Here is a 23,820-nt window from a genome sequence, read left to right as displayed (position 1 = left end):
GCAACGGCTCTCAGACACACACACACACACGGAATCTTAGAAGCAGACACACAATTCAAGACTTCAGGAACGGCTGGAGGTAGGGAGGTGGTGGGGAAGGGTGGAATGGTGAGAGGGAGAAAAGGAGCGGGTGGGGGTGAGGGTGGGAGTGTGAGAGACAGGTGGGGGGAGGGGCACGGAGGGACGAGTAGTGCAGGGGGAAAGAGGAACGGTGTGGGGGAGGGAAAGGGGAAGCGAAGGAGGGTGTGGACAGAAGGGACACAAACAGGAAGTAGCGAGACGGAGTGAACGAGGGGGTGAGGTGGGGAATTGCACTGCAGAATGTGAGAGAGGGATGGCTGTCCCGAGCCAAAAAAAACAACCCAACGCCTTCCCCACCTTCGACAAGTCGGAAGCGATAAATATGGTGGGAGATGTGGAAGGAGACAGAGAGGGAATGCAAGAGAAATGAGGAATGGGACATAGGAGAAAGAAGGGGAAGGAGGGAGAAAGAGAAAGAGAGAGAGAGAGAGGGGGAATGAGAGGGAGAGATAGATAGAGAGAGCGAAAGAGAGAGAGAGAGAGAGAGAGAGAGAGAGAGAGAGAGAGAGACTGCTGTGCGATAAGGAAGGGAAGACAGAAAAGACAGAGGACGAGGAAGAGAGAGAGTGGGTTGGGTTTGTGTCCTGTGTCCAGTCACTCTCCATATCACTCTTCTCCCTCTATTTCACACTATCCTGCCCCCACCACATTCATCCCACACGCACTCAATCACTCTCCTATCCCTTTCAGGAGATCAAGAACTCGATACGATGGATGAGAGCGAGACCTACGCGAACATGCGTTTCACAGGAGCGGACTCACAATCTCCTTCGAGAGGTGAGTGGTGCAGAGAGAGGGAGAGAGCTAAACACTGTGTCTGACACCCTGGAAATATGAGATGGGACAGCGTGTACGGAACTACACACTGTGCCTGACACCGGGGAGGAGGGTTGGTCGGTCAGTGCTGAGGGCGCTTTACTCGGTGCCTGACACCAGGAGCTTATGACGAGTCGCTGTGAAGGGAGATTTACTCAGTGACTGACTCTGGAATCTGTGAAGAGACAGTGTGGAGAGAGATTCATGTGTTTCTCTCCAGGAAATAGGTGATTGGACTGCGTGGAGGAAGTTTTACTCTGTGCCTGCCCCAGGAGGGTGTTATGGACAGTGTGGAGGGAGCTTCAGTCTGTGTTTGACCCCGGGAGTGTGTCATGTGAAGTTGTGGAGGGAGTTTTACTCTGTGTCTGAACCCGGGAGTGTATCATGCGACGGTGCAGAGGGATCTTCAACCTGATTCTCACCCTTACTGTTGTGTTCCCAGCTGAACCTGATGTATCGTACGTGGAACTTAACGTCACGGCCCTCTCCGCTCCTCGGGTCCGGAGAGATGGAGGTCAGTATCATTTTTGTTGAATTGACTGTGTTTAGGTAACGTGTCCGCTCCTGTCGAGAGATCGCAGCGCATGGGCACAGTTGACCCTAATGATAAGCTGAAGAATAAGACGGAGGGAACCGGTGGCTTTGGCCATGATGTGGGAGGTCTGTGGGAGTGTCGGTGTGGAGGGTGCGCTCTGTGAGGTACGGTGGGTATTCAGCACCATGGCAGCAAGGAGCTGTGTTTGGTGGGGACGGTGCATTCTGCGAGGGGATGTGTGGACGGAGCGTTGTGGGATCGGGAACGGGGCAGTGCTGTGGAAGGCGTCGGAAAGGAGGGGTGCTCTGGGAGACGTGGAGTGGTGGGTGTTCCATGGAATTGGGTGAGGAGGGATTGCCGTGTGAATCATCGGTGTTGGGCACGGAGCAGAAGGAGAGCCGTTGGAGCGGTTGGTGAGGAAAGGAGGGACATCTGTGGGAGGGGTTGGTAAGTCGGGAACACCATTGGAGGGGTGTTGAGGACGAGGGGGGGCATGGAGGAGGCGGAGAGGAGACAGCGTTGCAGAATTTGAACGGTTCTCCGAAAATTCTAACCATCTTTCTCTCTCTTCTGATCACCCTGTCTCCCTCTTTCTTTTCTCCTATACCTCCTCTCTCTCCCTACTTCCCCTCCCTTCTCCCCTCTCCTTTACCCCCTGCTCCTCACACCTCATTCCCTCCACTCTCCCTTCCCTTCTAAACCGTTCCATCTTTTCTACCACTTTCTCCTAGTACCCCTCTCTCCATTCCCCTTCTTTTGCCCACTCTCTCTAAACTCGCTCGTCTATCAACACCCCTCTCTCTCTCCCCATCCCTCTCTCCCTTCCCACTAAACTCTCCCCTCCTCTTTCCCGCCCTTCTTCCACCCACTCCCCCTTTTCCCCCAATATCAACCACTCTTCCTTCCCTCACTTGCCCGACTCTCCGTATTGGCCCCTCTATCACACTCCACCATTCTCCCTTCCTCACTCTCGCTCTCTCCTTCGCACTCTTTCCCTCATTCTGTGCTCATTCTCTGACCTTCTGCAATTTGCCCCGTTTCTCCTTCCTTCATTTTCTCCTTGTTCTCTCCCCTTCGCCCCATTTTCCGCTTATCTCCCGCTCCGCAACATCATCTCTTTGATGATCCCTTCCCCTTTTTCCCTCTCGCTCATGCTTTCCCTCCTCTCCCTTCCCCTCTCTCACATTCTCTCTCTTCTTCTGCCTCTTACCCCCTTGCACTCCCAATTTTCTCCTTCCATCTGTCTCCTATCTTCCTCCGCTCTCTTTGCTTTCTCTCGCCCCTCTACCTCTCCCTTCCGTTCTTCCCTCTGCCACTCTCTCCGTATCTCATACCCATACTCTCTCCCCATTCACTCACTCCCAATTCGTCGTCCATTGCTCCTATCTTTCATCATTGTCTCCTCTTTTCCATCCATCTCTCATCCTTTTTCTCCCCCGTCTTCACCCGTTCCTTCAACTTCTTTCTCTTTGTCTTTCATCCTTTCTCCGCTTCACTTAACATACTCTCTCTCCCTGCTCTCCCTTCGCCTCTAACTGCTCGCTGTCGCTGTCCTCCCTCCTCTTTCTCTTCCCTTCTCTCTCATCCTCCCTCGCTCGACGCCCCAGCTGGTCTGAGCTCCACCTACGCAGAGGTGAACTGTCCGAAAGACGAGCCCGTCATCGATGAGGACGAGGCCCCCCCCATTGCCGCAGGATCCCGCAAGCAGACAACCAATGCCCAAACAGGTCAGAGTTCACCATTATGACCTCATTATGTCTTATGCGGAAGTGTGTGTATTTTTAAGTGCTTAACATTTCTCTCCTTCAGCCACATTTCTTGCATCTCGTTCCACATACGGACCGCCAATTGGTTACAAACTTTTGTCACAAGGGTACCCAATTATTTTTTTACTCTCTCACTTTCTGCGTGTGCACTCTCTTCCGCGATTCTCCTTGATATGCGCATTCAGCCTGTCTGTGCCCCTCGTGGTTTTATACACCTCTGTAAGGTCACCAGTGCACTCCAAGGAAGAATGTCCCTCTGTAAGGTCAGTCCTGCGCTCCAAGGATTAAAGTTCAGAACTACACGACATCTCCTAACTAGGTCCCTCGAGTCCCCGCAACATCCTCGTAAATTTCCCTCTGCACTTTTTCCAACTGAGTGACATTTTTCCTACAGCACGGCCAACAAAGCTAAACACCCAGCTCCGATTCCGGCCTCGCCGGCATCTTGTACAACTGCAAAGTGACTTCCCAACTCCCGAACTCAGTGCCCTGACTGGTGAACGCGAGCGTGCCAAACACCTTCTTCACCGCCCTGTCCCACTGTGACTTCTGTTCTTCTACGGCCTCCTTCCTTCCTCAAAGCTAACTCTCCTCCACCAATCTCCACACAGCGCATTAATTCAATCATCCAAGTCTTTGACATAATATAGAAAGGAATAATTCACAACACGGAACCCTGTGGAACACCACAAGTCACCGGCAGCCAACCAGGAAACACACCCTTTATCCTCAAACTTTGCCTTCTGTTCATTTGTGGTCGCCCCATTACAGAAAGGATGCCGAAACTTTGGAGAGGCTGCAGAAGTGGTTTACCAGGATGCTGCCTGGATGAGAGGGCACAAACTGTGCGGACAGGATGCAGAGAATTGAGTTGTCTTCACCGGCTCTGAGGATGACGAGAGGAGATCTGATAGAGTTTTGCTAGATTATGAGAAAAAGAGATAGACAGACAAACCGTATCTTTTTTTTTTCTCCCCTGGGGCTGAAATATCAAATCCCAGAGTGCATGCAACCGAAGTGAATGGGTGAGGTTTGAATAGAGGTGTAAAGAGTCTGTTGTTTGGACACAGAGGGTGGTGCCTGGATTTGCGCTTCCTGGGCTGGGATTAAAGACGGGCACAGTAGAGAGTTTAACGAGATATTTAGGTAAGCCGATGAATGTGAAGGAAACGGAGAGATATGGAGATTGTGTAGGCAAAAGAGATGAGGATTGTTATCCATTTGATGAGGAATTCATGTATCGGGGACAACTTTGTGGGCCGAAGGGCTGTGCTGGTCAGTCTGTGTTCTGTGTGTGCAAATACTTTACGGTATCTGCGAGGCAGCATGTCCTAAACGCACAAAGCCGTGTTGAACACGAAGCTTCCGTCCAAGTCTTTGCCACAGGCGGCACCGATCCGTGCGGAACACAACCAGTCACGGGCGGCCAACCTGCGACCGCCGCCCACTCTGTTCGCTGGGCAAGTCAACTTCGAATCCAAATGGCCCATTCACCGTGAATCCCATGCATCGCAATCTTGTGAATGAAACTCCCACCAGAAGATTTATATAAAAGGCCCGTCTGCAGTCAACTCTGTAACACCCCATTGACCTGTGTAATAAAGCCAAAATCTCTTTCGAATGCACAGTTAAGCGCCTTGCCGTTGCAGGTGTCCTGTCCCTTTACAACTGAATTTCCAGAGCGCAAAACCTCACACTAACCCGGGATAAACGCATCTACCATTATTGACTCAGATCTTTAACAGATCCAAACCCACTGAATGTATTGGCGATCTTCTACACTGTCCACCATACCACGAATTTTATGTCATCTGCAATTTTACCAACCCACTCATATTCAGTTTCTTTGAAGTCGGTCCTAATGCATCATATACAACCTTGAGATTCAGAGCTTTAAAATTGTCCTTGGATTTACATATTTATTAATAAACGGTGTGGAATCGGCTCTTCTGGCACTTCAAGCCGCGCTGCCCGGCAATTCCCCAAATTATTCCTAGCCTAATGACGGGACAATTGACATTGATCGATGTATGTCCCAGCTGGAGCGTCTTTGGAATGTGGGAGGAAACCGGGGCACCCGGAAGAATCCTACTGGCTCACGGGATAAGGTGCAAACTCAATGCAAGCGGCAGTGGGAGCTGAACCCGGTTCACTGGTAATGTAAAGCGTTTGCTGACCACTACGTTACCATACCCCCCACAACATGTTAATCCCTACAAGACTGTCATATATCCCACGTGTAAGAAAAGAACAAAGCTGGGTAACAGAAATTCAACTATGAAAAATAATAAACTCTGAATCCGGACGACCAATTCCCCGTGGATCCCAGTTTCCTAATCGTCTGTATAAGCCTCCTCTGAGGGTCCCAGTCAAATGTCCAATTGAAGTTCACGAAGACAACGTCCTCGACTCTAACTTCACAGTTCAGCTCAGAAGCAGAAACAGAAACAGTCGGACATTAGACAGCCTTTGCCCAGTACAGGATTTAGGACTCTCAGCGATGACGGATAAAAATAGATGGGATTGAGAGAGGGAGGGGATGACTTAACATAGAACATAGAATAGTTCTTCACAGTACAGGCCCTTCGGCCCAAAATGTCGTGCCGACCCTTAAACCCTGCCTCCCATAAAATAAACATCTTAAACTCCACCATATACCTGTCTAGTAGTCTGTTAAATTTCACTAGTGTATCTCCTTCCACCGCTGACTCAGGGAGCGCATTCCACGCACCAAACACTCTCTGAGTAAAAAAAAAACTTCCTCTAATATCCCCCTTGAACTTCACATCCCTTCCCTTAAAGCCATGTCTTCTTATGTTGAGCAATGTTTTCCTGAGGAAGAGGCGCTGGCTGTTCACTCTATCTATTCCTCTTAATACCTTGAAGATCTATTGTGCCTCCTCTCATCGGCCTTCTCTCCAAAGAGGAAACCCCTAGCTCCCTTAATCTCTGATCATAATGCATACTCTCTAAACCTGGCAGCATCCTGGTAAATCTCCTCTCTATCCTTTCCGAAGCTTCCACATCCTTCCTATAGTGAGGTGGCCATATCCATCTTCTCGTGATCGTGGTGGAAGGAGAAAGCGTGAATGGTGGGTGGAAGGGGGTCGCAGTCGGGGACACGGCTGAACTCAGACAGACACACACTAAATGGGCTCTCTACAGGTGCGCATGAACAGGAGCCGAAACAGAACATCGAAAATAGACGATACATGAAGATCTGCCTACTCTGCCTATTTACGTCCGTCCTCATCGCCATAGTGGCCGGGCTCTCGATCTATGGTAAGTCTGGATGGAGTCAGAGAGTGGACAAACAGTGTGGAATGAAATGTTCGCGTGAAATCTCACAGTGATGACGGCACACCCCTGAACATGACACCAACACAACCCTCACCGTAACACCGACCATATCTCTGGCCGTAACACTGACACATTTCCCACCATGCCAATGATACTGCCGGGAAGCTGTCGGAGCGGGCAGCGGTGTCAGCGGTAGCAGAGTGTAGGGCTTTGGCTGCAACGGGCTTCGGTGATAAACGGGAAGAGGCGAGAGCGAAGCGCCAACTCTTGTTTTCTCTCCCACCCCCCCCCACCCCTTTCGCGAATCGGCCCGGACAGACAGGAACAGCAGGGCTCTCACAGCTAACGGTTTAAAAAGTTTGTCTGTTTGGCGAGGTAAGTGGGTGAGTAGAATTATTTTTCCTGTTTCATTCGTGTAGAATTAGATAGCATGCCTGCAGGGTTAGTGCTTTGTTCAGGGTGTCAGATGTGGGAATCCTGGGAGATTTCCAGACTCCCTGATGGCCACATCTGCGCCAGGTGCACCGACTTGCAGCTCCTAAGAGACCGTGTTAGAGATCTGGAGCTGCAGCTTGATGACCTAGTGCTTATCAGGGAAAGTGAAGAGGTGATAGACAGGAGCAATAGGGAGGTAGTCATCCCTAAGCTACAGGAGTCAGTAGTCATCTCTAGGCTACAGGAGTCAGAACAGTGGGTCACTGTCAAGAAAGGGAAAGGAAATGCCCGGATAGTGGAGAACACCCCGGTGGCTGTCCCCCTCAGCAACAAATATCTTGTTCTGGATCCTGTTGAGGGGGATGACCTGACAGGGGACGCTCACGGTGACCGGGTCTCTAGTACTGAGACTGGCGCTGTTATGTAGGAGAGAAGGAGGGTGAAGAGAAATGCGGTAGTCGTGGGGGATTCCATAGTCAGGGGAACAGACAGGAGATTCTGTGAGCCTGACAGAGATACCCGCATGGTGTGTTGTCTCCCAGGTGCCAGGGTACGGGATGTATCCGATATTCTAAAGGGGGATGTTGGTACCAATGACATAGATAGGACAAAGGAGGAGGTCCTGAAGAGAGATTTCCAGGAGTTAGGAAGGAAGCTGAGAAGCAGGACCTCCAGGGTAGTAATCTCGGGATTGCTACCTGTGCCACGTGCTAGCGAGGGCAAGAGTAGTCGGATCAGGCAGATGAATGCCTGGCTGAGAGACTGGTGTAGGGGTCAGGGCTTCAGATTCTTGGATAATTGGAATCTTTTCTGGGGGAAGTATGACCTGTCCAAAAAGGACAGGTTACACATAAACCCGAAGGCGACCAATATCCTGGCAGGAAAGTTTAATAGAGATGTTAGGGAGGGTTTAAACTAATTTGGCAGGGGGATGGGAACCGGAATGATAGAGTGGAGGAAGGGGAAAACAGAAATAAATCTAAGATAGTGAGCAGTAAAGATGTCAGGAAACATAGGCACGTGATAGGGCAAATGTGTAGCCATTGGGATGAGTTGCAGTGCAATAAAGTTACAGGGAAATCAAAGCAAAAAGTATCAAATACTGGTATTAAGGTGTTGTACTTAAATGCACGCAGCATAAGGAATAAGGTGGATGATCTTGTTGTACAGCTACAGATTGGCAGGTATGATATTGTGGCCATCACTGAGACCTGGCTGAAGGGTGCATGTCTCTGGGAGCTGAACGTCCAAGGATACACGATGTATCGGAAGGATAGGAAGGTAGGCAGAGGGGGAGGCGTAGCTTTATTGGTAAGAAATGGTATTAAATCATAGAAAGAGGTGATATAGGATCGGAAGGTGCAGAATCTATATGGGTTGAGCTAAGAAATCGCAGGGGTAACAGGACCCTGATGGCAGTTATTTATAGGCCTCCGAAGAGCTGCAGGGATGTGGACTACAAATTACAACTGGAAATAGAAAAGGCTTGTCAGAAGGGCAGTGTTATGATAATTGTGGGGGATTTTAACATGCGAGTAGATTGGGAAAATCAGGTCAGCACTGGATCTCAAGAGAGAGAATTTGTAGAATGTCTGCGCGATGGCTTTTTAGAACAGCTTGTTGTTGAGCCCACTAGGGGATCGGCTGTACTGGATTGGGTATTGTGTAATGAACCGGAGGTGATTGGAGAGATTGGAGAGATTGACGTGAAGGAACCCGTAGGAGACAGTGATCATAATATTATTGAGTTCACTGTGCAATTAGAAAAAGAGAAGCCGAAATCTGATGTGTCGTTATTTCACTGGAGTAAAGGAAATTACAGTGGCATGAGAGAGGAACTGGCCAAAGTTGACTGGAAAGGACAGTGGCGGGAAAGACAGCAGAGCAGCAGTGGCTGGAGTTTATGCGAGGAATGATGAATGTGCAAGACAGGTATATTCCAAAAAAGAAGAAATTTTCGAGTGGAAAAAGGATGCAACCGTGGTTGACAAGAGAAGTCAAAGCCAAAGTTAAAGCTAAGGAGAGGGCATACAAGGAAGCAAAAGTAGTGGGAGATAGAGGGTTGGGAAATTTTTAAATGCTTACAAAAGGAAACAAAGAAGGCCATTAAGAGGGAAACGATTAACTATGAGAGGAAATTAGCAAATAATATCAAAGAATATACTAAAAGGTTTTTCATGTATATAAAGAGTCAAATACAGGTGAGAGTAGACATAGGACCGATAGAAAATGATGCTGGAGAAATTGTAATGGGAGATAAAAGAGATGGCGGAGGAAATGAAAGAGTATTTTGCATCAGTGTTCACTGAGGAAGACATCAGCAGTATACCGGACACTCAAAGGTGGCAGGGAAGAGAAGTGTGCGCAGTCACAAAAAAGACAGAAAAATTACTCAGGAAACTGAATCGTCTAAAGGTAGATAAATCTCCCAGAGCAGATGGAATGCACCCTCGTGTTTTGAAGGAAGTAACTGTGGAGATTGCGGAGGTATTAGCGATGATCTTTCAAAAGTCGATAGATTCTGGTATGGTTCCGGAGGATTGGAAGATTGCAAATATCACCCCGCTATCTAACAAGGGGTCAAGGAAGCAGAAAGGAAATTATAGACCTGTTAGCTTGACTTCGGTGGTTGGGAAGTTGTTGGAGTCGATTGTCAAGGCTGAGGTCACAGAGTACCTGGAGGCATCTGACAAGATAGGCAGAACTCAGCATGGATTCCTTCAAGGAAAATCCTGCCTCACAAACCTATTATAATTTTTTGAGGAAATTACAAGTAGGCTAGACACGGGAGATACAGTGGATGTTGTTTATTTGGATTTTCAGAAGGCCTTTGACAAGGGGCCACACATGAGTCTAATTAACAAGATGAGCTGCCATTGAATTACAGGAAAGTTACATACGTGGATAGAGCGTTGGGTGATTGGCAGGAAACAGAGAGTGGGAATAAAGGGATCTTATTCTGTTTGGCTGCCGGTTACCAGTGGTGTTCCACAGTGGTCCGTGATGGGGCAGCTTCTATTTACATTGTATATCAACGATTTGGATTATGCAATATATGCCTTTGTGGCTAAGTTTGCTGATGAAACTAAGATAGGTGGAGGGGCCGGTAGTGCTGAGGAAATGGAGAGTCTGCAGAGGGACTTGGATAGATTGGAAGAATGGGCAAAGAAGTGAAGAATGAATTACAATGTTGGAAAGAGTATGATCATGGACTTCGGCAGAAGAAATAAACGAGCAGACTATCATTTAAATGGGGAAAGAATTCAAAGTTCTGAGATGCAACGGGTCTTGGGAATCGTCGTACAGGATACCCTTCAGGTTAACCTCCAGGTTGAGTCGGTGGTGCGAAAGGCGAATGCGATGTTGGCATTGATTTCTGGAGGAACAGTGTATAGGGGCAGGGATATGATGTTGAGGCTCTATAAGGCGCTGGTGAGACAGCAATCTGAGTACTGTGGGCAGTTTTGGGCTCCTTATTTGGGAAAGGATGTGCTGACGTTGGAGCAGGTGCAGAGAAGATTCGCTAGAATAACTCTGGGAATTAGAGGGTTAACATATGAGGAACGCTTGTCCGCACTTGGATTGTATTCCTTGGCGTTTAGAAGAATGAGGGGAGACCTCATAGAAACGTTTCGAATGTTGAAAGGCATGGACAGAGTGGATGTGGCAAAGTTGTGTTCCATGATGGGGGAGTCTAGTACGAGAGAGCATGACTTAAGGATTGAAGGGCGCCCATTCAGAACAGAGATGCGAAGATTTTTTGTTTTTTTTTAGCATGAGGGTGGTGAATCTATGGAATTCGTTGCCACGGACGGCAGTGGAGGCCAAGTCATTGGATGTATTTAAGGCAGAGATTGATAGGTATCTGAGTAGCCAGGGCATCAAAGGTTATGGTGAGAAGGCGGGGGAGAGGGACTAAGTGGGGGAATGGATAAGCTCATCATAACATGGCGGAGCAGACTCGATGGGCCGAATGTCCGACTTCTGCTCCTTTGTCTTCTGGTCATATGGCTTATAACCATGATAAAGACACGGCATTCACCGTCACACAATCAAGACTCATCCTGACACCGGCACGCCATTCACCAGAACATGAACAATTCAGTCACCGTATCACGGCCACGACCTTCAACGAGACACAGATACACTCCTAACCGCAACACGGACACGGACCATGGCCGTTACACACCCGTGGCAGTCACACTGACCGCAACGTACCCCTCACTGTAACATCGACATTCCCACTGACCGTGTTACTGATAAACTCCTCAAGGCAGCAGCGAAACACACCTCAAAATGACCCCGACACGGTTTTCACTGTGACACTGTGGTACCGTACACTGTGACACCTTCACGCTCCTCGTCGTGATCTGCACCGCCTCGTGACAAAGATTCAGAAGTCACTGTAACACCCCTGACCGAGACAGTATCACCGCTCAACATAACGCCGATGCACCGCTCACTGAGGCAATTACCCACGCCTCATTCTGACACGGGCAAGCCTCTTAGCGTGATATCAAAACACCTCAGCCTGACACTGTTACAACCACCGTGGCAATGACATGCCTCTCACCGTGACACAAACACATCCCTCTCTAAACACACCCCACACCATGACAGAGATGCTCCACTCACCTTAACAGCACCAGGCCCCTTACTCTGACATTTCCCACGCCGTGACATCGAGGTACACTTCAATGCGACCCGGCACAACTCTCACCGGGGCACAGAATCACCTATCACGGTGACACCGCCACGTCCTTCACAAGAACTTGATCATGACCCACATGATATTGACGCAGACCCCATTGTGACAACAACATAACCTTCACCGACACATTAATATACCCCTCAGCGTGACACGACAGGCCGACGCCTCTCACTGTGACAACCTTCAACGTGACACTGACACAACACTCTCTGTGGCCCGCTCGGTAGCGTGTTGCTGAATCACGTGTCACTGTAAACGCTAATCATCCTTCACCATCTCTCTCAGTATCACAGATTCGTCAGTCCAAGTTCACCCTCGACCGAAACTACGATGAGTTAAACTCAACCCTTCAATCCAAGATCAATGAGATGGAAGCGAAGTACAAAGCTGTGAAGGAAACCAAGGCTCAAATCTGTGAATTGTTGACTAGCCGAAGAGGTGAGGCATCATCCTCTCCTTTAACCCGCTCCTCATCACAGGGCAGACACAGAGAGAGGAAGCGTCACTCTGTGCTCGACATCGGGAGTGTGTGAAGAGACGGTATGGAGGGAGATTCCCTCTCTGTGTTTGACCGGTGAGTGCGTGATGGTGCTGCGAGGAGGAAGCTTCACTGTATCACTGAACCCACGAGAGTGTGACGGGATGTTGTGGAGGTGGATTCTTCTGTGCCTGCCCAGAGGATTGCGAGACGTATCTTTACAGCTTCACTCTATGTCTGATTCCGAAAATCTCTGATGGGACGGTATGGATCCATCTTCACTCTGTGTCTGACAGGCGGTTTGTGTGATCGGACAGGGCCCAGAGAGCTTCACCCAAGGTCTGACCCCTGAATGGTGTTATGGGTTGGCGGAGAGAGAGTTTCACTCTGAACCCGGGAGTGTGTGACGGGGCGGTGCAGAGGGGGCTTCACCCTGTGTCTGAATCCGGGAGTGAGTGATGGGACGTTGCAGAGGGGAATTCACTCTGTGACTGAATCCGCGAGTGTGATGGGACGGTGTGGAGGGAGCATCACACTCTATCTGATTCCCGGAGTGTGTAATGGGATCGGACGGAGAGAGAGCGTCTGTGTCTGACTCCGGGAGTGTGTGATGGGTCAGTGCAGAGGGGCGTTCACTCTATGTTACACCGGGTTGTGTGATTGGATGTTATGATGGTAGTCTGACCCCGTGAGTGTGCCATGGGAGGATGAGGGCGGAATTTCGCTTTGTGTGTGAACACGGGGGGGGGGGGGGGTGATGGGACGGTTCAGAGAGAGCTTCACTCTGTGAGTCGCCAGGGACTGTGTGATGAACCGTAAGGAGGGAGATTCACACTTTGTTAGACTCGGTGGTATGTGATGTGGCCGTGCGGAGGGAGATTCATTCTGTGTCTACCCACGGCAGTGTGTTATTGGACGAGAGGAAGGAGATTCGCACTGTGTTATTCTCGGGAGTGTGTGATTGGACGGTGAGGAGGTAGGTTCCCTCTGTGTCAGACAGTTTGCGCTGTGGTGTGTTGAGAAGACGTAGAGGGAGAATCGGTCTCCCTCTGTTATTTGTCGTGTGTGCTAAGGCAGTCTCTTTCCGTGTCTAACCGCTGGAGTGTGTGATGGGCTTGTGGAGAGAGAGATTCACAGTGTGTCTGACCAAGGCTGTGTGAGATTGGACTTTGGGAAAGGATCTAAATTCTGATCTCTTACTCAGGGCATGTATAAGGGGCGGTGTGGAGGTAGCTTCACTCTGTGTCTGACCCCGAGAGTGCGTAATGAAACGGTGTGGAAGGAGTAACATTCAGAATCTGACACGGGGAAGAGTGTATTTGGAAGGTGTGGAGGAAACATCACTCCACGTCTGACCGCTGAAATGTGTGATGAGCCCATGGAGAGAGAGATTCACTCTGTTCCTGACCCAGGCAGTACGTGACGAGGCTTTGTAGAGGGAGCAAAACTCTCTGTCTGACTCCGGGAGTGTGTGATGGGAAAATGCGGACGGGAGCTTCACTCCACGTCTAACAACTGTAGCGTGTGATGGGACGGCGGAGAGAGAGATTCCATCTGCGCCTGACCATTTCAGTGTGTGATCTGACCGTGTGCAGGAAGCTTAAAGTGTCTCACCCCGTGTGTGTATCATTGGACTCTGTTTGTGACACAGTATGCGTGTGATGGGAAGGAATAGCGGAGGTGGGGGTGGGTGACTGCGTTTGGGAGGGCGGTTATGTATGTGTCTGACACCGGGAACAGTGGCGCGTGCCTGGATGGTTTTCCGCTCTGTGTCTGATGCCAGGAGTGAGTGATAGAACGGTGCGGAGGGAGTTCTCTCGTTTTCTGACCCCTGTGTTGTGTGATGTGACAAGGTAGAAGGAGCATCATACTGTGTCTGACCACGGGAATATGCAGTGGGATGGTGGCGAGAGTGTTTCATTTTTATCTGATCACGGGCGGGTGTAACACGGTGGTGTTGGAGGAGGTTCACTCTGTGTTTGCCCGCAGGACTCTGTGTTAGGAGAGTGTGCAGTGAGCTTCACTCCATGTCTGACCCAAGGAATGTGTGATAGTGAGGTGGAGAGAAAGCTTCAGTCTGAGGCTGAACCGGGGACTGTGTGATGGACAGTGTGGAAGGAGCATCACTCTGTGTCTCACACCGGAAGAGTATGATGGGAACGTGAGACAAGAACTTCATTCTTCGTCTGTTCCCGAGAGTGCGTGACGGGACATTGTGGATGGAAGCCCAATTTGTGTCTGACCCATTAGGAGGTGTGTGATTGGATGGCGTGCAGGCTGTTGCACTCTGTAACTGAATCCGGTGTCTGTGATGCCGAGGTAGTTTCATTCCGTATCTGATCTCGGGATTGTGTGATGGGATGGTATGGATGGAGATTCACTCTATGTCTGACTTTGGGTGCGTGTCATGGGATGGTGCGGAGTGAACTTCACTCTATGCCTCACTCCGGGAATCTCTGATGTGACAGTATGGATCCAGCTTCACTCTGGGTCTGACAGGCGGATTGTATGATCGGACAGGGCCCAGAGAGCTTCACTCCATGCCTGACCCAGAATAGTGTTATGGCACCGTGGAGAGAGAGAGTTTCACTCTGAATCCGGGAGTGTGTGACGGAGCGGTGTAGCGGGGTCTTCACTCTGTGTCTGATTCCGGGAGTGAGTGATGGGACGGTGCAGAGGGCGCTTCACTCTGTCTGAATCCGAGAGTGTCTGAAGGGACGGTGTGAATGTAGCTTCACTCTGTGTCTGACTCCCCGAGTGTGTAATGGGATCGTAGAGAGAGACAGAGCGTCTGTGTCTGACTACGGGAGAAGAGGGAAGAGTGTAAATGGACGGTGTGCAGGAAACTTCACTCCACGTCTGACCGCTGGAATGTGTGATGAGGCACGGAGAGAGATTCACTCTGTGTCTGACCCAGGCAGTAGTGACTTGGCTTTGTAGAGGGAGCTAAACTCTGTGTCTGACTCCGGGAGTGTGTGATGGGACAACGTGGACGGGAGCTTCACTCCACCTCTAAACCCTGGAGTGTCTGATGTGTCTGTGGGGACAGAATCTATCTGCGTCTGACCGTTTCAGTTTGTGATCCGACGCGGTGCAGGTCGCTTAAATTTGAGTCTCACCCCGGTTGTGTATGCTTGGACTCTCTTTGTGACACAGTGTGCGTGTGATGGGAAGCAATGGTGAGGGTGGGGGGGTGCGTTTGGAAGGGGGTTCATGTGTGTGTCTGACACCATGAACAGTGACGCGTGCCTGGATGGTGTTCCACTCTGGGTCTAATAACAGCGGTGTGTGACTGGACGGTGCGGAGGGAGCTTCTCTTGTATTCTGATCCCTGTTGTGTGAAGTGACAGGGTAGAAGCAGTATCATACTGTGTCTGACCACGGGAGTATGCGGTGGGATGGTGCCGATAGTGTTTCGTTTCCTGTCTGATCATGGGCGGGTGTAATGGGGTAGTGTGGATGAAGATTTACTCTCTGTTTGCCGCAGTTAAGGCAGTCTGCAGGGAGCCTCAGTCCAGGTCTGACCCAAGGAGTGTGTGATAGCGTGGTGGGGAGAAAGCTCCAGTCTGAGGCTGACCCTGGGAGCGTGTGATGGGAGAGTGCGGAAGGAGCATCACTAGCGTCTGACACCCGGAGAGTATGATTGACCGTGAGACAAGAGCTTCATTCTTCCCCTGTTTCCGAGAGTGTGTGACGGGTCATTGTGGATGGAACCCAAATTTGTGTCTGACCCTTCAGGAAATGTGTGACTAAATTGCATGCGGGGACCTTCACTGTATAAGTAACTCCCGCTGCCTGTGTGGAACTGTTTCCGACCCCGCGCCTGTGTCACGGGAAAGTGAGAAAGAGCTTCACCTCATGTCTTCCTCCGGGTGTCAGTAATCGGATGGTGCTGAAGGAGATACGCTGTGACTTATCCCTGGAGTGTGCGATTACACACTGCGACAGCAGCATAACTCTGTGATTGACTCCTCGATTTTGTAGTGGTAGGGTGTAGAGGGAGCTTCACTCTGTGCCTGACCCCGGGAGTGTGTGATGAGACGTTGGGGAGGGAGATTCACTCTGTGCCTGACCCCGGGAGTGTGTGATGAGACGGTGTGGAGAGAGATTGACTCTGTGTCTGACCCCGGGAGTGTGTGACGGGCAGGTGTGGAGGGAGATTGACTCTGTGTCTGACACAGTGTGTTTGCGATGGGGTGCTATGCACAAAGCCCCACTCTGTGTCTGACCCCAGGAATGAGTCTTCGCAGAGTGAGGAGGGAACTTCAATCTGTCTTCTACCGGGGTTGTCTGATGGCAAGAACATTGACTTCTCTAACTTCCATTAAGGCCCCACTATCCTTTCGTACCCTATCCTTTATTTATTTGTTTGTTCGTTTGGTTGTTATTACTATGATGTTGCCTTTTTTTTCTTTCGCTCTTTTTTTTTCTCTCTCTGTCCCTCTCAGTATAACTCCGTACCCATCCTCTAGGTTCCCCTCCCCCTTTCTCTCTCCCTTGGCCTCCCGTCCCATAATCCTCTGCCTTCTCCCGCCTCGCACCCCTTTGCCAATCTACTTTCCAGCTCGTAGCTCCATCCCTGCACCTCCTCTCTTCTCCTATCATTTCCGATCCCCCCCTCCCCCTCCCACTTTTAAACGTATTCCATTTCTTCTTCCGGTTATTCCTGACTAAGCTTCTCGGCCCGAGAAGTCGACTGTACCTCTTCATTGCAATGCGGCCTGGCCTGCTGGGGTCACCAGCATTTTCTGTGCGTGTTGCTTGGATCCCTATTCTATGTCTGTCTCCCGGCGGATGCAATGTACGGACGGAAGGAGATTCACTGTGACTTGTTTGGAATTTTCAGAGCAAACGTTTTCCCAGGACTGGTTCAGACATGAAGACGGGTGTTATTTTATATCCAGGATTGAAAGATCCTACGATGAGGCGAAGCTGCATTGTGAAAATTCTGATTCAATTCTTCTTGAAATAAATTCAGCAGAAGAACAGGTACGTGTCAGTTCGAGGGAAGACATATCAACACCAGAGTAAAGCTCAATCGACACCGTCACATCACGCACTCCCAGTATTAGACACAGAGTGAATCTCCCTCTACACCACCCCATTACACACTACCGGGTTCAGACACAAAGTGAATCTCACTCCACACCGTCCCATTACACACTACCGGGGTCAGACACAGAGTGAATCTCCCTCCACACCGTCCCATCACACACTCCCGGGGTCAGACACAGAGTGAACCTCCCTCCACACCATCCCTTCACACACTCACGGATTCAGACACAGAGTGAATCTCCCTCCACACCGTTCCATCACACACTCCCGGGGTCAGACACAGAGAGAATCTCCCTCCACACCGTCCCATCACACACTCCCGGGGTCAGACACAGGGTGAATCTCCCTCCACACCGTCCCTTCAGACACTCCCGGGGTCAGACACAGATTGAATCTCCCTCCACACCGTCCCATCACACACTACCGGGGTCAGACACAGAGTGAATCTCCCTGCACCGTCCCATCACACACTTCCGGGGTCAAACACAGAGTGAATCTCCCTCTACACCATCCCATTACACACTACAGGGGTTCAGACACATAGTGAATCTCCCTCCACACCGTTCCATCACACACTCCCGGGGGTCAGACACAGAGTGAAGCTTCCTCCACTTCGTCCCATCAGACACTCTCGGGTTCCGATAGAGTGGATCTCTCTCTACACCATCCCTTCACACATTCCCGGGGTGAGACAGAGTGAAGCTTCTTCCATACGGTGTCATAACACACTCCCGGATTCAGACACAGAGTGCAGCTCCCTCCAATCCCTACCATCAACATTTCCTGGATCAGGCAGGGTGTGAATCCCCTTCTGCACCATCCCATCAGACTCTCGCGGGGTCAGACAGAACGTGACGAACCTTAAATTGTGCTGGAATTCAATCATTAATCATAGCAATTTAATTTCACAGAGACTAGTCAAGAAAGCTATCAACGACCAACGTAGTTCATACTGGATTGGAAAATGCAAAAGCGGGTGAGAGTTGGTGTCATGAAAGATGTTGAGGAGAAAGTTGGCCGTGGGATTAGTTTGGGGATTGATGTAAACTGCAAGAAGGGAGTGGGCAGTGGGATTAGTTTGGGAACTGACACAGGTGGCGAGAGGGAGCCAGCAGGGGGATTATTTTGCGGACTGACGGGTTCTGTGGGGAGAGTGTGGGATTTGGTAGTATTTTGCGGACAGGGAAAGGTCTGCGGGGAGAGAGTGGGGTGTTTGCATTTGTTCAGTGACTGACACAGATCTCTAGGAAGGAAAATTGTCAGTAGGAGTATTTTGGGGACGGACACTGTAGGGAGGGAGTGAGGCACTGGGATTAATTTGGGGCACATACATCTGTGGGGGGAGAGTGGGCAATTGGTTTAGTCTGTGCACTGGCACGGGCTATTGACAGAGTGTGTGTAGTTGAATGCGTTTGGGGACTGACGTGGAATGTGGGAGAAGGTTAGGCAGTGGGATCATTTTCGGAACAGGCACGGGGCCGTGGGGACTGGGTGGATCTGTAGAGCGCTTTTGGGAACTGACACAGGTTTTGAGAGAGAGTTCGGCAGCGGGAGTTCTTTGGGGGCAGACACAGTTCTGTGGATAGAGAATTTTTTCAGTGGGATTAGTTTGGGCATTGACAGAGGTCTGTGGAAAAACAGTGGAAAGTGGGGGAGTTTTGGTTTCTAACACAGGTTTGGAACAAGAAGGCTGGGCAGCAGGATTATTTCCGGGACTCGCACGGGGCTGTAGGGAAAGAGTGTGAAGTGCGAGTATTTTGGGGACCGACACGGGGTCGTGCGGACAGAGCGAAGCAGTGTGTGGACTTTGAACTGACACTGATCTGTGGGGTGAGAATGAGAAGTCAGCGTCCTTTGGGGTGTAAAATCAGGCCTGTGGGGAGACTGTGTAGCAGTTGGAGTATTTTGGGATCTGACCTGGAGCCTTGGGGAGCGAGTGTCGCTATGTGTGTATTTTGCGACCTATGGGGAGCAGCTGGGGTACTGAGATTATTCTGGGGTCTGACACCGGCCTGTGCGGTGAGATTGGGGCAAGGGATTAATTTTGGGGCTGACTCAGTGCTGCAGGGAGAGGATGGGCCAGTGGGAGTCTCTGGAGACTGAAACCGGGCTGTGCTGGGAAATTGGGGAAGTGGGTGATTTGGGTGTCTGCCACAGGTCAATGGTGAGGGAATGTGTCAGTGATTTTGGGTACTGACACAGGGCTGTCTGCTGCCGGAGAGTAGTCCCTCTCAACTTGTTCACCCCCCACCCCGCCTCCCTTGACAGGAAAGTGGCCTCTTATGTCGTGCAGAAGAATAAAGCTGGAAATTTCGAATGCAGTGAATGTAAATGGGACCGTTGCAAAAACGATCAGCACCGTTTCATCTGTGAGAAGTCGGCAGCCTTGTGCCCAAATATTCGTGAAAAGATCCAGGATCTCTGTCATCAGTCCGAGGGGCCGACTTGAATCAGATGACAACACCCTCTTTCTCCCCCATCTCCCTCTCCGCACCTCACAAACCCGTCCTCTCTTCTCCAACTCCCTGCCCTATTCTCCTCCCTCCTTCTATCGCTCTGTTACTCGCCATCTCGCGTTCCGTTTACCCTCGTTCCTCCAAACTCTCTCTCCATTCTCCTCCCCTCCCACCTGACCTATTATATCCGCATTTTTCTTCCTCTCGCATTTTTGCGTCCCTCTTCCCCAACTCTTCTCTTCACACTCTCTCTCCCGATTCTCTACTCCTTCTCTACCCCTCTCTCCCCATCCCACTCTGTCATTTGATTTATCCCTCTCCACCTCCCTTTTCTCTTTTCAGCTACTCGCACCTAAATCATATGTCCTAATGTTGCTGATTCCCCATCCCTGGGGAAATAGAGTGCCTTATCTGTGCCGCTGGTGGTTTTATACACCTCTGTAATGTCACAGAATAAAACCTAAACATTCTAGGCCTCGCTCCATAACTCAGTCCGTCGTGTCCCGGCAGCATCCTCGGAAATCCCCATCTGCAGTTTTTCCAGCTTAGAGGCATCTTTCCTACAGCAGGGCGACCAGAACTGAAGACCGTACTCCAAGGGTAGACTCACCGTTGTCTTGTACAACTGCAACGTAACGTCCGACTCCCGTACTCAGTGTCCTGACTGATGACGGCCAGCGTGTCCAATGTCCTGTCCACCTGTATCGCAGGTTTTTCACCGGATTCACGGTCTGTTTTATTATCTGGGACTTGTACCACCTGGGATTTGTTCTTTTGAATGATCTGTAGGGTGCAGATATGTAAATTTAATGTGAAATGCCAAAAGATAATAAATACCACAAAGAATGCCGAGGTGGTGCTCATGCGTTCAAAAGTATGATAGAGGAGGGAAAGAAGGTGTTCCTGAATCGTTGAGTTTTCATCTCCTGTGCCTCATGTCCGATGGTAGTAACGAATATGGAGCTTGTCCCGGGGTGAGCGGCTTCAGCGATGAATGCCGCCTTCTCCAGGTAACGCATCTTTTTTTTTATTCAATTTCAAACTTGACCACATAGAATAATATCTACCCTCCCCCTCCCCTTAACCCTTCCCCCGTTACATACCTCTACCTAAAAAAAGAGAGAAAAAAAGAACAGGAAAAAAAAATGAAAGAAAGAAAGAAAGACTGCTTGGAGATTGGAAGGTCTCCGCATGTTCCATGGGATTCGAAATAAATTTCATATATGTATTTGTTTATTTCCCCAATGGACAAACATCTTTATCATCGGAGCACCTATATATATAATCCTATCTTTTGTAAATAAGGGCGCAAAATACTCAAAAATGTATCATATTTATTCCTTCAATTATAAATAATTTGTTTTCAAGTGGAATACAGCCAAATATTTCATTATTCCAACGATCCATACTTAAATACGAATCCGATTTCCAAGTAACTGCAATAACCTTTTTGGCTACTGCCAATGCAATTTTTATAAATTCTTTCTGAATTTCATTCAATTTAAGTTTCGGTTTTATCCCTTCAATGTCACCTAATAAAATAATATTGGATTATGTGGAAGTTCTGTTCCAATAATTTGTTCCAATAAAACTCTTAAGTGTATCCAAAAAGGTTGAATTTTGAAACAAGACCAAGTAGAATGTAAAAAAGTACCAATTTCTTGATTACACCGTAAACATTGATCAGATAAGTTTGTATTTAATCTACTTATTTTTTTGCTGTGTGATATATAATTGATGTAAAAAAAATATTGTACTAATCTGAGTCGAAGTTTTATTGTATTTGTCATACTGTCAAGACAGAGTCTTGACCAACTTGTTTCATCAATATTAATATTCATATCCGTTTCCCAATTTTGTCTTGACGCATGGATTCCTTATTTAATCAGATTATACATAAAATAAGTTTTTTTTAATTTTTTCCTTTTTGAACTAAAGCTTCAATTAAATTAGGTTTCGATAATAACATTGTTTGACCCAGTTTATCTCGCAAATAAGCTCTTAATTGAAAGTAACAAAAGTGTTATTTTATACTTTATATTTATTCTTTAATTGTTCAAATGACATCAATATACCTCCTTCATAACAGCCTCCTATACATCTAATCCCTTTTTGATACCAATTATATAAAAATTGATTGTTGAATAATAATTTTTAAAATTTGGAAGTTGTAACCCTCCTAAGTCAAATTTCCATGTCAAGTTTCCCAACGATAATCTTGACATCTTACCTTTCCAAAGAAATTTCTTCACACATTTATTTAACTTTAATAAAGAAACCCTAATAAATAAAGACTGTAATCTATGAAATATATTCATTTTTATAGCATTAACTCTACCCACTAATGTTATTGGTAAGAGCATCCAATTGTCAAGATTTTCTTGAAATTTTTTCAACAGTGATAAATAATTTAATGTATATAATTTATTTATATCATTATCAACTGTAATACCTAAATATTTTATGCCATTTATCGGCCATCTAAATTGAGTTGCTAATCCACATTGACTATAGACTCCTTTAGTAAGGGGTAAAATTTCAATTTTATCCCAATTTATTTTATAGCCTGTAACTTTCCCATATTCTTCTAACCTAGAAGATAATTTCCGCTACGAATGCAATGGGTTTGTTAAATAAATCAAAACATCATCAGCAAATAAATTAGTCTTATATTCCTCCTGATTTACTCTAAAACCCTTAAAATCTGAATCAATTCTAATTAATTCAGCTGATAATTCTATCGCCAATAGAAATAAAGCAGGTGATAATGGACAAGCTTGTCTAGTTGATCTTATTTAACTGGAATGGTGTTGAAATTCGGCCATTTGTCACTACTTTAGCGTTGGGATCAGTATTTAAGGTTTTAACCCAGTTGGTAAAAGGTACTCCTAACCAATATTTTTCTAATATTTTAAATAAAAAAAAAATCCCACCCCAATCTATCAAACGCTTTTTTCTGCATCCAAAGCGACTACCATACTCATTTCCTCCCTCTTCTGTGCCAAATGAATTATACTGAGTAACCGAGTTACATTATCTGCCGATTGCCTATTTTCAGTAAATCCTGTTTGATCAGTATGTATTAATTTTGGTAAATATTTAAATAATCTGCTAGATAAAATTGTTGCTATTATTTTATAATCCGTATTACACAAAGCCTGTACGATGCTGGTTTTAAAGGAGCTTTCTCTTTTTTTGACAATACTATTAAAATCACTGTCAAAATAGACTCTGGAAGTTTATGTGTTCTTTCCGCTTGACGTATTAACTCCATAAAAGGAGAAATTAATAAATCTTTATTTTTTTTTTTTTGTAAAATTCAGGTGGAAAACCATCGCCTCCCGGAGATTCATTACTCTGAAGTGAACCTAAAGCTTCTTCAACCTATTTTAATGTAAAAGGAATATCTAATCACTTCTGTTCTTCCGAATTCAAATTTGGGAGAGTTATTTGTGATAAAAATCTTTCTATCTCATTACCATCATTTTGTGACTCCGATTGATATAATTCAGAGTAAAAACTTTTAAATGTTTCATTAATTTCTGAAGGTTTATAAGTAATTTTATTTGCACTTGTTCTAATTGCATTTATCGTTTTGGAAGCCTGTTCTGTTTTCAGTTGCCAGGCAAGAATCTTGTGTGATCTCTCACCCAACTGATAATACCTCTGCTTTGTTCTCATAATTGCTTTTCCCTTTCGATATGTCTCAAGCGGCTTATATTGCAGCTTCTTGTTGACATGTTGTCTTCGTTAATTCTGTCATATGTCTTTGAGATTCTTTTTCTAATTATGTAATCTCTTTTTCCAGCCGGTACAGTTCTACCATATATTCCTTCTTAATTTTAGAAGTATAACTTATTATCTGACCCCACAAATAAGCTTTCATCGCGTCCCATAATAGAAATGTATCATCAACTGAATAAGAGTTTGTATCCAAAAAAAAAATCTGTTTTCTTCATAAAATCAAAAAAATCTTGATGTTTAAACAATATTGAATTAAATTTCCATCTATTCGTTGATTCCTCCTTATCCATCATTATTATTGTTATTATTAAAGGAGAATGATCGGACAATATTGTCGCTTTATATTCCATACTTTTCACTCTGACTTGATTATTCGTCGATAATAAGAAAAGAAATCTGTCCTTGAGTAAGTTTTATGTCTGTTAGAATAGAGCGCATAGTCT

The 23,820-nt window shown here is 47.6% G+C and overlaps 1 protein-coding gene across 2 annotated transcripts; it reads left to right on the top strand.

Annotated features, from left to right (window-relative positions):
- Nucleotides 1-23,047, top strand: LOC140192578 (uncharacterized). 2 transcript variants are annotated; one of them, XR_011884340.1, is made up of 10 exons: nucleotides 1-79; nucleotides 772-858; nucleotides 1,340-1,411; nucleotides 3,040-3,159; nucleotides 6,364-6,480; nucleotides 11,930-12,082; nucleotides 16,969-17,111; nucleotides 18,089-18,153; nucleotides 19,446-20,643; nucleotides 22,957-23,047. XR_011884340.1 is itself a non-coding variant. In XM_072250142.1 (9 exons), the coding sequence occupies exons 2-9, from the start codon at nucleotides 792-794 to the stop codon at nucleotides 19,624-19,626; spliced, it is 918 nt and encodes a 305-aa protein (XP_072106243.1). In that variant the 5' UTR covers nucleotides 1-79; nucleotides 772-791; the 3' UTR covers nucleotides 19,627-20,745. The 2 variants fall into 2 exon arrangements, 1 of the variants encoding a protein (XP_072106243.1); XM_072250142.1 differs by lacking the exon at nucleotides 22,957-23,047 and having other exon boundaries at nucleotides 19,446-20,745.
- Nucleotides 23,048-23,820: the final 773 nt, after the last annotated feature.

This window comes from Mobula birostris, unplaced genomic scaffold, assembly GCF_030028105.1.
Source record: "Mobula birostris isolate sMobBir1 unplaced genomic scaffold, sMobBir1.hap1 scaffold_1701, whole genome shotgun sequence".
NCBI lineage: Eukaryota > Metazoa > Chordata > Chondrichthyes > Myliobatiformes > Myliobatidae > Mobula > Mobula birostris.
Note: the sequence above shows the minus strand (reverse complement) of the source record. Positions and strands in the feature narration are given on the sequence as shown.

Bases quoted from the DNA above. Each gene is read 5' to 3' on its own strand.
- LOC140192578 (XM_072250142.1), top strand. From the start codon at position 792: ATGGATGAGAGCGAGACCTACGCGAACATGCGTTTCACAGGAGCGGAC. The intron at 859-1,339 runs GTGAGTGGTGCA...TTGTGTTCCCAG, and splicing joins CTCACAATCTCCTTCGAGAG to CTGAACCTGATGTATCGTAC. The intron at 18,154-19,445 runs GTGAGAGTTGGT...CTCCCTTGACAG, and splicing joins ATTGGAAAATGCAAAAGCGG to GAAAGTGGCCTCTTATGTCG.